At 37.6% G+C, this 14,505-nt stretch overlaps 1 protein-coding gene across 1 annotated transcript in view; it reads left to right on the top strand.

Moving 5' to 3' along the window:
• The window catches only part of necab3 (N-terminal EF-hand calcium binding protein 3), a 36,784-nt gene that overhangs the window by 11,753 nt on the left and 10,526 nt on the right, over positions 1-14,505 (top strand). The window contains exons 3-8 of the mRNA XM_062415554.1: positions 3,590-3,698; positions 5,378-5,403; positions 7,930-8,027; positions 9,662-9,798; positions 12,770-12,891; positions 14,244-14,323. Of these exons, the coding sequence (XP_062271538.1) occupies positions 3,590-3,698; positions 5,378-5,403; positions 7,930-8,027; positions 9,662-9,798; positions 12,770-12,891; positions 14,244-14,323 (572 nt within the window). The remainder of the gene's footprint in view (positions 1-3,589; positions 3,699-5,377; positions 5,404-7,929; positions 8,028-9,661; positions 9,799-12,769; positions 12,892-14,243; positions 14,324-14,505) is intronic.

The raw sequence follows: 14,505 nt of genomic DNA, 5'->3' as shown, positions 1-14,505 counted from the left end.
AACTCAAAGGAACTGTCATATATTATGACCCATAGCAGGTTTGGAAAAGCAGATTCCACAATTGTCATAATCCCAGCAAAAAGGTACATCAATATATTAATTCTATAAAGCTTGTAATCCATTCTGCATATTAAGTGAGCTCACATTAGGTCCTGATGCCAAACTTGAGAAACTCTGCTCGAAGACAAAAACTAATCTGTGCAGAACAGTAGAACCAATAGTGAATGTGTAACACATCATAAACGATAAACATCGCTTCAGAATCATGCTTGACTGAACAAGGATGTCCCATTTGACAAATAAGTGTTGCATCAATTCTTCCATCCTCCAATCTCATCCTCATATCCTTCAAGTCATAGAAAGAGACGCATGTGATAAATGTGAGGATGCATAATATTGAAAGGACCAACAGGTACGCATCATTAGCTAACGAACACCTAATCCCCCACCAGACTGAGGATCTTCAGTTTCCTGATGCTCATAATGCCATCTTTCCACGCCATCTGGCAGCATCAGCTGAGGGCCTCAGAGAGATTAAAAGCAGGATGCATGTGATTTGATATTTCCAAAGATGTTTTGGGCCACATTTTATGTGGAAACATAAATCTGACGAGAATCAAATATCATCTAATTTGCCAGGTCCTTACCCCAACTTACATTTTTAGATTTGTCTTGTTTGTCCCCTTTTCAGATGCCATTTGGACTCATCTTGGAGACTGGGTTTTATTCATTTATTTATGTGAACAAGAATGATATTTTGCAGGCAGTGATTAGTTACGGCTCACATTTAAAAATAGATGTAAATTGAAAAATTCCGAAGTGGGAATTAAAACCTTTCATAGCCTTAGTCACTGAAAAGTAAAAGGAAACACAATCTGCATAGAGGTGCAGAGTAACAACAATTCTACATATTAGCCATCTTACATGCAACAAAGTCTTTCATGAAGAAGACATTTAACCCAGAACTGTCATAGTTGATAGAGGAAACCGCCAGTAACAATCATTAGTCCATCAAAAAGCATCATGAGTGTCACTTCGGAGCATAACTCCTGTCTGTGTGGTTTGGCACCCCAAATATAGGAGGCTTTCCAAACATAACACTGTGAGAGAAGACAAGGACATGTGTGTTTGGAGGGGATGATCTCATCCACCAACTAACTACAGATGGCATCGAAATATATAAGTAAAATTGCATAAACTATACTAAAGGGGATCAAAATGCTCCAGCATGCACAAATACTTTATGTAAGCTAAGATTAAAACACTAAACTAAACTGAACTAAAATATAAAATTGCACCTGTTCAATAGAACATGAATGATGCACTATATTTTTTTTATATTGCATACCTGTTAGCAATGACAGAGCAAAAAAACTGAAACTTTCTGATTTCACATCCCAGTGACATTATAGCTTTACAGATAGCTGTGGTAGAGAGTGATGCAAGTTCACAGACACAGATTGATCTGCCCCGAGGTGTAGATAACACAGATTAGTTTCCTTTAGAAATGTCTTTTTCCATTCTTTAATGTCTGTAATGATGCAATTCTTTTAAAGTTTTACTTTATCCCAGATAGATAAGCAGAGGCACAACCCGGTGCCTGAAACCATTTTTTCCTTAAATCACAAAAGATGTTGAAAATCTTGTTATCATTTAGATTTCTGAGTGGAGGAGAGAGACGCAGATGTAAAGACCGTCTGAAAAAGAGGGAAAGTGAGCCACACATTGTCCCAGCCAGCACATTAGACATTCTGCTCAGAGGTAATGATGGCCAGTGTCAAAGAGGCTCCAGTTGAACAGATGGTCTTCAAGCTTGCCCTTGAGTTTTTTCGGCTTTGCTGAGTCAGCCAACTGGAACTCCATGGCATATTAAATTGCTCTTATTTTACCTTGTCTTTTGTCTAGACGCGGGTCATTATTTTGGCAGATTACTCAGTGGGTTGCGAAGCCAGCAGTCATCCTGCCCTCAGAAGGTTTAAAACTAAAGCCAAATAAAAATGAGGGATGATAGCTCCCTGATGGGTGCTGTAATGACATGGCTGGATAGTTATTGTTTGCCTCAGTAGCAGTCTGACCCTCTATAACAATACCAGTCTGTTTGTCTGATTCAACTAATTCTTCACAGATCACTCATTTGTTTTTTTTGCCCATTTCGGCTCAGTCTGATAGCTCTGCTCTGTCGTTGGATCACATTACCTGTAACCAACTCCCTCCAATATACTTCTGATTGCTTGAGTGTCTGTCATGTCTCTGAAATGTTTTCCATAGAACCCAATCTATCTGTTGGTGTGGACTTCTTTATGAGGATTAAAGCATCTAGCAGTTTCTCTATGGCAGGCTAACTGCTGACTGATCTGTAGGATTGGTGCCAGTAGACAGATTGATGGTAGGCTCATGAAGGAACGTTTCTTCACAGTTGACGATCGAGCTATTTATCTTGTGCTATTGATTTTTCTGCGTATTGTCTATCACAACAAGCTGTGTTCACAGTAAACTGAGTAGAGGTCCAGACTGCTGATAGTCTGTAATTTCTTCTTCTTATACTTTGTGGAATACTTCCTCAATATATGCAGCAAGTATTTTTATCTTTCAAGATTTTATATACATTCACATTACCACATTAAATTATACATTATGTTATTCCTCTTTAAACATCTGACAATTGTTTAATTAAAACATGACTTTTATGCTTTTGATTGCAAGCTACAAATCAGAATTGTCTGTGATAAATGACTTTGTAGTAAGAAAATGTGTTATCAACAATCAATTAATAAAACGTTTCTACCTTGTTAAATGTGACAATTTGCTGCGTTTTTAATTTTAATTGAATATGTTTGGCTTTTGGACTGTTGGTTGAACAAAACAAATATTTGGACTCTGGGAAATTGTGATGCACAATGTTATTAGACAATTAGATTAGTGACAGATTAATTGATAATAAGAGTGGAAATAAGAACAAACCAGTAAGGAACCAGAATAATGTTCATTGAGATGGTGCTCATCAGTTATATTAGTGCACTGACACACCAGAAATAGATAAAGGGGTGTAAACACAAGAGAACTAATCTCACAATATGATATTATTATATTATTTTAAATTACATAAATGATGTTTCTAGAGTATTAATAGTCGACAAGCAACATAGTTTGATGCTATTAAATATAAATGTTATCTCTTTAATGCAGTGTAATCATTTTAATTTAAAATGAAAGAATTTATTGTGTATATTTTTTATAGATACACACATTTGAGCCCAAAATGTTTGTTTGCTCAGTATGAAGTTCATACAAGACCAGATGGTACCGTTGCATATGTATCCATCGTTTTCTGAGTGATGAAAAAGGAATATACAGTATAACAGGTTTGAGAGTCTTGATTCAGACAAAATTATGTTGAAAGAATAACTGTTTGTAATGTATTTATCCTAATGTGTTTGTTAATATTTAGTCTTGATCTGTCTTGAATTCTCTGAAAATGATACTCATAGCAAAACTTTGATTGAATAATCCTTATGATTTCATAAGAGCCAACACACTATGTAATTATGCAATTGTTTTCTCTTTTGTAATGTTTTTTACTCTGTTTTAGATGATGGCAAGCTGTCATTTGAAGAGTTCAACACTTACTTCGCGGATGGTATCCTGACTACTGAGGAGTTACAGGAGCTTTTCTACTCCATAGATGGCCAACAGAATAAGTGAGTTTTTTTATCCTGGATTTTAGTCTAACCATCACACTGAAAAATGACCAAATAATATTTAATCTTCATGTGCTACATTAATTTGAAATAGTGTTCAAGTTATTATTGTATGAAAGACACAGAAGAAAGACTCAACAGCAAGTGTTTGGAGCTTTAAGGCACAGTTAATGTGTTCCTTTCAAGTCATCAGTTACAGGCTAAATGCCTCACAGTTGGAGAGAGGTCTTCAGTAAAAAATAAGCCCAGCATCCAAACTCAAGCAGGCCGAATTAATGTTTACCCCCTTCCCTTGGACACCAGCCACTTCAATACCTACTCTGCTGAAATTGCAATCAAAGAAATCAGCCTCAGGGTTGCTGCTGAAATCACTGGTCTGCAGAGAATACTTAACTCTCCGGAGAGCCGCAGAAGAAAAAAAACAAAAAAACATTCCCCCCTTGTTGTGGTATATTAAATGGTTTTACTTTTCATTCTTTTACTAAAGCCGGTTGCCTTTATTGTCTTTGGCAGATTAGATATTTATATTCAGCTATTTATATCCCCTCTTAATATATACACGTTCTACTTTGTACCAACAATTGAAGGCTAAGCAAGGCTTTTTAACTTAGCTGTTGAACCATATGTATCAGCTCTGGTGAAATAATTAATTTGATATTTAATATGTAGTTTCACAAGCCATTTAAAAGGTTTTGTTTTTGTACCTAACCAATTAGAGTGAGCGTGGTGTTTGAACGTGGCATGTTTTCTGCTGTGTTGCTACTTCCTCCATCACTGTGTGATAAATTGACTTTGGACATGCTGCTAGGCCAGCACTGTCACAGTAGCCTTCAGACCCTCTCTAACCAAGCTCCAAGCTCTGAGGCACTTGGCATGAACTAAGCTCTGATATCTAATTAAAGGCCTTTTCTCGTTTGGAATAACAACACTGTTAGCTCAACAACATCAAGACTGGAACAAAAGCATTTCCAAAACCTGCACAGGCTTTGATGACGATGCTTATAGTAACGTAACATAGAGAAAGCTTCTTTTCAACTGAAAACAAAGGGAAACAAATCTCATCTGTAATTGTTGTAACCTCCTACAACAGAGATGTGTGTGGATTTGTCACAATCAAAATGGAAATTTACAACAGCGACTGAAAATAAAACATGGATTGTTTGGCCTGTAGATTCTGTTTGAGCTTTTGAATAATACAAGCCATTAACCAGCTTCACTTATGGTCCCCATCTGACAGCGAAAATGACCTGTAAAAGGCCATTAAAGCAACAGGGGAACTGTTCATAAAGTAATGCTTTTATCAAGCTATGATACTGAGAACAAATTTGCCTGCAAACGAATCATTTCTGCCATGACTGGTAAACAAAGAAGTATTGATTTGAGTGTTTTTTACAGCAGCGGAGCAAGTTAAAGCACTAAAACTGAACTAACATGTATTTCTAACCAGAAGGCTACATTATAATACTCAAATTGACTGGCAATTGCAGATATGGTCATTTTAGGCTGCACCAACACAAGTTTTACAAGATTTGTATTGTTTTACAATAACACCAGTGTAATAATCACAAGTTCAGAGCCCTGCAATCCCTCTAGCAGGAATGAAGTGCAGCACATTTCATTTCTCTAATTAACTTTCTCAGTTAGTCTCCTTTTACCATCTCTTATGCTCTGGCTTGCAGCAATCTGGACACTGACAAGCTATCAGGTTGGTGGGAGAATGCTTTGTCTGATTTAATATGTCACAGTACATCCATTTCTGTGAAACTTTTTTTTAAATCATCTTAAAATGTGTTTTTGTATGTGTGCATGCATGCATGCATAGGCGCCGAAACCGTGGGTGCTCCGGGGCCCGGGCACCCACGGGAATTCATGAGAACCCACGGGATCCAGCTGACATTTTTTTTTAATCAAACACGTACTTCGGACGAGACTAGCGGTTTCTCTGTTAAAACACTGTAACTCCTACCGTTGTTCCTACTTACACTTATTATAGACGTCCGATTGGGATATATAGCGCTCTATTTAAAATATGTTTGCATAACGGTGCGCAGAGAAGTGTAGTCATTTACTTAATAAAGGAGCACAATCCATACAAACAAGCATTATATTTGTAATGTTGTGTTTTGAGATGAATTCTGAGGTTCATTTTAGGCATATTTACTTTATTTCCATCAAAGAAATGTTTAAATATTTATAATATAGCTTCTAATTACTTCTAATTTTTGGTTATAAAGCGTCTCACGAATGCAATGAAATGTAGGCTATGATAATGTAATGTAGCCTAATGATTTTCACTCTTGATTTATTTTATTTTATTGTCATCTCATCTGTTAAAGATAGGCTATTTTTGTGAAGCGTTTCAAACGCACTCATGTTTAAATCTGTTATAGGCTACAACCAGTAGCAAGACCTGTCTAAATCAACTGATTTAGCCTAGTTTATGAATGGAATCAGTTATCTTGGGCAATGTGATTGTGTTTAACTTGTTTGATTGCAATCAACCAGCGTTCAGTATCAGCCTGTTGTTTTACCTGTTGAATTTCCTGATACAACTTCATGGTTACTCAGCTAAATAAATTAAGCTACTCAGTTAAAAAAAATGCAATGCCTAGGACTCACGTTGACAGTGCCAAAGTTAGGCTACTCGCCTTGCAATAAGAGGTAAATAAACGTTTCAAATGGAAAGCACTTGTTTGACTTTACGCTCCTTTATTCAGAGCGAACAACGTTTCGCCTCTGTGCGTTCTGTTCGCTCAGGCATCAAATAAGCGTTTCTTTTATTGTCCTGGAAATTATTTTAGCCTAACTCTAAACCAGTTAATAGAAATATTTTCATGATGTCTGAAACCTTTGAGTGTCGAAAATTTGGAGGAGGGGAGTCAGATTAAAAGTGCCAATGGAGATGGCGCGCGCACCCACCCGTTAGCAGCCTATCCAAACTCAATGCAGGGATAAAAGCACCACCCTTGATAAAATGTAGGCTAGATCTTTTAGCAAAGTGATATTACCACACTACAACACATGTACTAGGCTGGCTACAGATTGATTTGTCATATTACAAAGCTCAGCTTGACTGCTTTACCGTGTTTTCATCCCGGGAAATAGTTTTGGTCATAAGTGCCATCGGTTGTGTCGCGTCAAGCGTTTGCCGTGTAATTCCATTTTCGATTTAAATTTAAATAGGTTATTTTATTGTAAAATATTGATGCGATATGCACAGGGAAAATAAATAGGACTATATGAAACGTTATTATGCAATTTATGGGTCGCGACCCCCAGTTGGGAACCGCGAGCACCCACGGGCAAAAACAAAAGTCAGCGCCTATGCATGCATGTATGTGTGTTTGTGTGCACCAGACGGCCTGAATAAGTGAAGAAATGGGGCAGAGACCTGTAAATACCAGTAGTACCCAGAATAAAACATTTGCATTATTTATTGAATGGGAATGGCATCTTCCATCTGACGTAGATAAGTTGACTATTTTTCATGACAGAATGTTCCTTTTATCTCAGATTTAGTTCACTGACCATGTATCAGTCACTGTGTTTTGCTGTTTTTTGGAGTTTCAGATTGATGCTGGTGTAAAAATCAGTTGTACAACTTAAGTGAATGGAAGCAAAGGGAGTGTAAAAGGTGCTGCTGACCCATTAACCCCAGTTGTTGCGTACCTTTGTGTCATATTGAGTGCACTCTACGGTTATAGTGATTAAGTTTTTAATTATGAAGTAAGTTTTAGTTAAGAATAGAGTGATGTGGCATTACAAAAGGAACAGATTAACTTTCCCCATGCAGCCTCTTACATTGATTCATTAAAAAGTTAGAGCACTTTCTCAGTTCATGTGAACTTCATCATTTATTACAAAAAGAATCCCTGTTTATCTTTTTTCTATATCTGGTATCAAATTAATCACAGCTTCTCTCACGTCACGAACTGTACACAAGTACACAAGAATCTGTTAATAACATTAGGTCGTTAAAATTAACACAGCATCAATATCATACAGTGAGTGTTACTGACATATGGGCATGTGTACATCACATATCTCCAACTCCAATAATAATGTCTAAACTAAACTTGGATATTTTTTACCCATTTCCAAGATATTCTGACTGATTGGAATTTGTCATGCAACATAAAAAACATTTTTCTCAGCATTTCAAGACTCAAAGAAAACGTTTGATTGCTTTGACATTGTAATGACACTGACAGCTGTTTCCTTTCTCCTGTAGATTATTTTTCTCAGCACCTGGGGGAATATCTCAATGTTCTTTCATCTTTGGAGAGCCTGAATATTGCCATTTTAAAGGCGATGGATAAAACTAAAGAGGTAAGATTTCATTGAGAACATCCTGTATTTTTTGCTCTTAAAGTTATGTTGTAAACCACTTAGTTAAAGTGACTTTTACAGTACTAAAACTGATGCTGAGTGAAAAGAAGGTGTTAAACACAGACACACACAAAAACATCAGAGGTTTGTGTTTTGTTTAGTGCTGAGTCATGCTGATGCAAGGAAACACTGTCCTGCACAGATGGAGCCCGTGCTGCGCTGAGTCTCTCAACACTTATGAGTTAACTTAAAACACTTCAGCCACATACATTTCCATTACTTACCATTATATTATGCTTGATCCTTAAGGAATAGTTTTTGAAATTGTGTTAATTTGCTTTCTTCTCAATCTACCACCAACAGCTAAAGGAATAGGGTGAAACAGCTCGCCTCACTCTGTCCAAAGCATCTTTAAAGCTCACTAATTAGCATGTTTATATCTCATATGTATGTAAATAAACAATATGTTAATTAGTGATCTTTAGAGGTACTGGCAGGTTCTGTTTGTTGTGGGAACAGCTAGGCTAGTTGCAGTTTGCAGTCTTTGGGTTAAGCTAAGGTAAGAGGCTGAGACTAGTTACCACACAGACCAGAGATAGTGATAACCTTCTCATCTAACACTCAGCAAGAAAACAAGTAATTGTATCTGCCAAAATGTCAACTATTCCTTTAAGATTCTGATCTTGACTTAAAAGGATAAAGAACTGTCAGAGTTAGTCCAGAGTGTGAGATATTCATAAAAATTGATTTCTCTTTGAGCTTTTGCTCATTTTGGAGATGTGTCTGCTCAGTAGTCTGACAGTCTAATGAATCTTATCACTACTGCAGGAAACTATTCACTTGCTATTCCAAATGTTCCAGTATATTTCACACAAAAAAAAATGTATGTGCACCCATTTCCCACAAGCTAACTTTTTGATTCCCTGTCATCCCATTATATAACTGAAGCAGACAAAATAATATGGTAAAATTGCCTCAGGACTGTTGGAGGTAACAACCTCGAATCAGAGATTTTAATTGTAATTGAACAGAAAACAGCGATGCTTGTTCAACTAGAAGAGGAGAGAAGATGTATTTCCGAGTAATTATGCATCCTGTCTTAATTAGATCACCTCACTCCTCTGTTCTGGCTCCTCTTTAAAGCTGTCGGAGTGGGGAAATCCATAGAGAGATGCGCAATCACCAGTTAGTAGCTTTGGTCTGTCACACCGTGCTCCAGACTGCTAATCCCATGATGCATTTTCAGTAGAGGCTAGTTGTCATCGTAAGCTCTGACAAAGAGCTACTGCACTGTTACTTCAGTACCACACTGCGTTAACAACACTCCCTTAAGAATGGAATCAAATTTATGTTTGGGGACTGGAGGAGCAATTATGTCTCCTATTAAAGTTCCTCCACCTCGGAAATTTGATATGCAGTTTTGAATAATGTATGTATTGAGCAAATGAATTAGCCTATTTAATTGCAGCCATCACACATGTGTATGTAGTTGTTTTGGAGAAGTTGTCAAAGCATCTTTTTTTATCCAGCTCTGTGCAGCTTGTCCTGTCTTGGAGATACTTACATTTTCTTGTTGCTTCTGTATTATCATTTTGTGATCTCTATGTCTGTCTGTTACTCTATCTTTCTCTCAGGAGTACCAGGGTTCCAGTGTGTTGGGTCAGTTTGTCACCCGGTTCATGCTGCGAGAGACGTCCAGTCAGCTGCTGTCTCTGCAGAGGTCGCTGCAGTGTGCCATGGAAGCTGTGGAGGAGCAGAGCAGCCCTGCCCCGTTAGTACCAGCAGCAACACTTCACTTCAGCACACTATTTTATACCATTCTATGGGCATGGAAAGTACTCACTCAGTATGTTACAATCATGTATCAGGACAAAGATGATCTTTATTAGTGTAATGTTGTTATTGTACAGCAAAACTATCTTTCTTATCAACAGTTAAATTTGGTTGCTTTTAACTGTATCGTTAATGTTTTCATAACCTTAACCATGACTATAGTATCCCTATAAAGTGTTTTAGTTGCTTCAACTTAAACACAACTCATCAACCATGTCAAATCTATGTCAATGATCTTTCATTAATCCTAAACAGCACTTTGCCCAAACTAAACTTAAACCAAAAGGGCAGCAGAATAGAAAAGGTTCATATGGGTTCATGCTTTTCCCTTTAAGCGCAGTCATAGAATGAAGTCGACGCTGCATGCTTTTTATATCAAAGTTTTCCAGCTTTCTTTGCAAGTTATTCTACCTTTTTTAAAGCTACAATGAATCAAGACATTTTCAGCAGTAAAGCATACTGAAGGTTTGATTGAGCATGTAAGCTACACAATGAAACTTCTTATGTTTTCATTCATGTATGAGGATATAGATATATATATGAAAATGATTGACCACAGAGGAAATGCCACAATATATACAGATTTCACAGTACAATGCAGTATAGTATGTAACTGACAATACACAACACAGTGCCAGGCTGAAAATTGGAGACAGACACCAATGAAACCCAATGAGTGATGCTGAGTGCTGGTGGAGAAAACTGTCAATCAGTTGCACAGCTCACTGTATACGACTTCAGGGCATATTCGTCCTTACCCTGGCCAGACAACAATCTTCAAAGCAAAATAGTAATTTTAACATACAGCACTGCACTATATTCTGCTAGTTAGTATTACAGTCACTGCTACAGGAAGGGAATCCAACATTACATTATCAGCACTAACTTTATGCTAATAAAAATGAAAATGCTGTCACATTGGTTAAAGCAGTGAAGGAATTCAACTAATGAGTTCTACGTCACAAGCCTTTTCTTTCAAGGTATGCCTTTTAAACACAAAGCTTTTTATGTGCTACATTCTCACAATAGTTCAAACAGTTGCCTCAATAATAGGCAGGCTGCTTTGTATTCAATGTTTTCTGTCAAAGAGCCTAACGCTTTCATTAAATGTAAATGGAGGACAAGGAATAAAAACAGATTGAAATAGCTGTCACCAGTTTGGGATTTGGTGAAGCACTGTGTATGAGCCACTGTGTGAAATGGATCAACTGATTACTATTTTTTTTTATGCAAAACTTGTATTTTACAGTTTTCTTTACACTTTGTAGTACATCAAAAATCTCAGCACAGCCTCCCACATCACTTATTTAAAAAACTAAATGCAGAAGATATTCAAAAATAATCTATCAATGGCATTTAATGAGTAGAAATCTGTCCCACCACAGGTCAACATCGTGACAAATTTCTTTCAAAATGATTGTCAATTTTAAATCAAAGATAGTCATCCTCCTTTGTGTTGCTACCCAATTTAGTAGCACAACTGGCAGCTGGGTTGTCTGTTGCACTGCATGTGTCAGCAGAGCTCTGACACACTGGGCACCACACTGGTATTATTGGAAATAATGGAGCGATTATAGCCAAGGTGAATTATTGAGAGGGGACCAAGGGAGGCAGAAGGAGAAAGGATGATAAGGATGGCATTGAAATACAGAGCAAGTGAGTCATGGAGGAAGGCAGGAGAAGGCAGATGAATATGAAAGTAAATGCATGACAGAAAAGCACAGAAAGTAGATAGATTGAACTCTTCAAGCATATATAGATTACAGAGAGAGAGAAGAGTATGTGAGTGTTGGGAGCATCAGAATTACAGGAATATTGAGTTGGCAACAAGCAGTTTATTTCTCTCTCCTTTGCATCCCTGCAGTGGATTTACGGCTGTTGCAGTGGCCTTTGGGTTCCAGGCTGTTCTCAGCATGAGAACCTCCTAGCAATGCGCTCCCTCTGCGCTGTCAGCGTGTCGCTGCACACACATGCACACACACAACGTGCACACTCAGACACACTCAGACACAACAATAGGAGCGAGAGAGAGACACACACTAACAAGAACAAACAAATGTGCACCGGCATTCAGAGGCACAGACACATACACACACACACACACACACACACACACACACACACACATACACACACAAAATCAAAGTATGCATACACACGCACTGTGAGTGTGTGTCTCAAGTGTCACACTCTCAGTGTTTGACGTCTTGTCCTTGACACTCTACATTTACATACAGTAAACATTTCCTTCCCACTACAGTGTTGTGTGTGTTTGTGCATGTGCATGTGTGTGTGTGTATGCGTGTATGTGTGTGGGTGTGTGTGTGGGTGTGTGTGTGTGTGTGTGTGTGTGTGTGTGTGTGTGTGTGTGTGTGTGTGTGTGTGTGTGTGTGCACGTGTATGTGTATGTGTATGTGTGAGTGAGTGTCTAAGTGCAAGTGTAGGTCCTTCTTAACACCCAGCCTGTGGGTTAATAAGCAGTGGTGTGTAACAGGCCCTTCACTTAGTGTTTTTCACCTCTATTCTGGACACTTTCTATTTATCTCTGCTTCTTGTGTCTCTGAACCAGTAACTTCTCTCTCTCTCTCTCTCACACGCATGCATGCACACACACACACACACATACACATCAGACAGTTTCTGATTTAAATCCATTATTAATGCATCTCTCCTTTCTTATCTCCCTTACTCTCTATGTGTATTGCTCTGCACCTCTACTCCCTATCTTCTCGCTTTCCTCTTCTTTCATTCCATATCCTCTTCCTTATTCCCTGTGTGACCATACCTCTGTCTGTCTCCATCTGCCATATCTTCAGTATCTGTTTTTTTTTTTTTTTCACACTCCTCTGACAGTTGCTGTCTTTCTCTCTGATGTTTGTCTCCCTGGGTCTCTACTGCTGTCATGGCAGGAGAGAGGTAAAGGCACCGGATCTGACAGCAGTAAAGAAGAATGGCAGGCGGTGTGGTCGCAGGATCCATAATAACCTGTGCATGTCCCCATCAGATCCCTGCTCTGGCATCCTGACCACAGGTAAGAGGAATATATCATATTCAAACTAGTAGGAGTAAGGATTAAACTGGTGTTTCTTTGTCTATATTTTCAACAGTCTTTATCAGTTTTCTCACAATTACTTTTACCACTACTTTATAAAGATTATTCTTTAGATCCCTATTCTTGGCCATTAACTATTAATAACACATCAAAAAGCCACACTGTTGCTCTGAGTGATACACTCTTCCATTATAATAATGAGGACAATAAACACTGAATATTATTTATTAGGCTTGTTGTTGTATTTCCTCCTCTGGTCTAACACACGCTGTAAATTTCTCAATAATTGTTAAGTCCGAAATAGTCAATGATAAGTCGTGCAGATAAAGAGAAAGACTGTGACAGATTTAGGAGCATTTTTTTGTTTTGAAATTTTCAATAGTTAATTTAATTATTTAAATCTTCATCAGATCTATTTACATTTTACACATAAGGATTTTTCACTAGATTTCACTACTGTGCCTGTGATGTTGCATGGGCCAGACAATATGTTTTGATCTCATCTGTTGCCCTCAGCTTTACCCTTTAAAAATATGCAGAATTGTGTCAAAGTCCCATACTACGTCAATTTATATCATACTATAACTCAACATTTCTTAAATTATGATCATGTGATTACATTCCCAGGAAAGAATAACAATAAGGAGATGTTTCTCCTATTGTCAGACATCAAGGGAAATTGTGCTCAGTGGTGTGTACATAGATGAGTCCCATCACTGTCATTAGTAATGTGCATAATTAGAGTGTAAGATTCCTCTGAGGGTAGTGTTCACCTACAAAAATCATATTGACATTAGAGACACCTAGAGACAATCACTTTGTGCCTCATTAACTGAATGCCAGATATTGAGCCCACAATGAAAAGGAATAGACAAGATGCCTCTTCAACACTGTTTTTATTCATGCAATAAGGAATCTGAGATGATTTTCATTATTTATTGTATTGGGTTAACCATACTGTTTTCTCAGATTTTTTTCCACCTTTGTTGTTTTTAGTGGTAAGAGATTAAATGCATTTTTTTTTTACAATTTACACAAGGAAACACTTTCACATTGAACATAAAGCTGCTTCTGTACTGCTCTTTGCATTTTTTTTTTTTATCCTTGTAAGCTGATGGAAACCATCTGTTTGATATAGTCTCCTGACATCAATCAAAGGATTAAGCACAGAAAGGAAACTCTGAGAGATGTTCAAACTCCAAAACATTCATATGCACATATGTACGCACTACCTGTACTTACTAGTTAGGATCAGTACTTAGAGTGAAAAATAGGCTACATATTTAATGTTTTCTGGTCATTTTGATGAGTTTGCATTGTGTTGTTTCCAGGCGTGAACATAGAGGATGGAGAGAACTGGTGCTCTCAAATCACCAGGCTGCAGCAGCTCCTGGATAAACTGGAGTGTCAGGTATGAAACTGCTGTTTGTGAATATTTTGAAATTGACTGCAATGTATCTCTGAGACAGCCTCCGCTTTGATATTCACCTTGCTACTTCAGTGACATACTTTAAATTTCAACTGATAAGATGAGACTAACTTTTTTGATTAATATGAGTCATCTTTGTATCTCTCTTGTATCCCAAAGGTTAC

This window comes from Scomber scombrus, chromosome 3, assembly GCF_963691925.1.
Source record: "Scomber scombrus chromosome 3, fScoSco1.1, whole genome shotgun sequence".
NCBI lineage: Eukaryota > Metazoa > Chordata > Actinopteri > Scombriformes > Scombridae > Scomber > Scomber scombrus.
The sequence above is the reverse complement of the archived record's forward strand: the minus strand, read 5'-3'. Positions and strand labels throughout refer to the sequence as shown.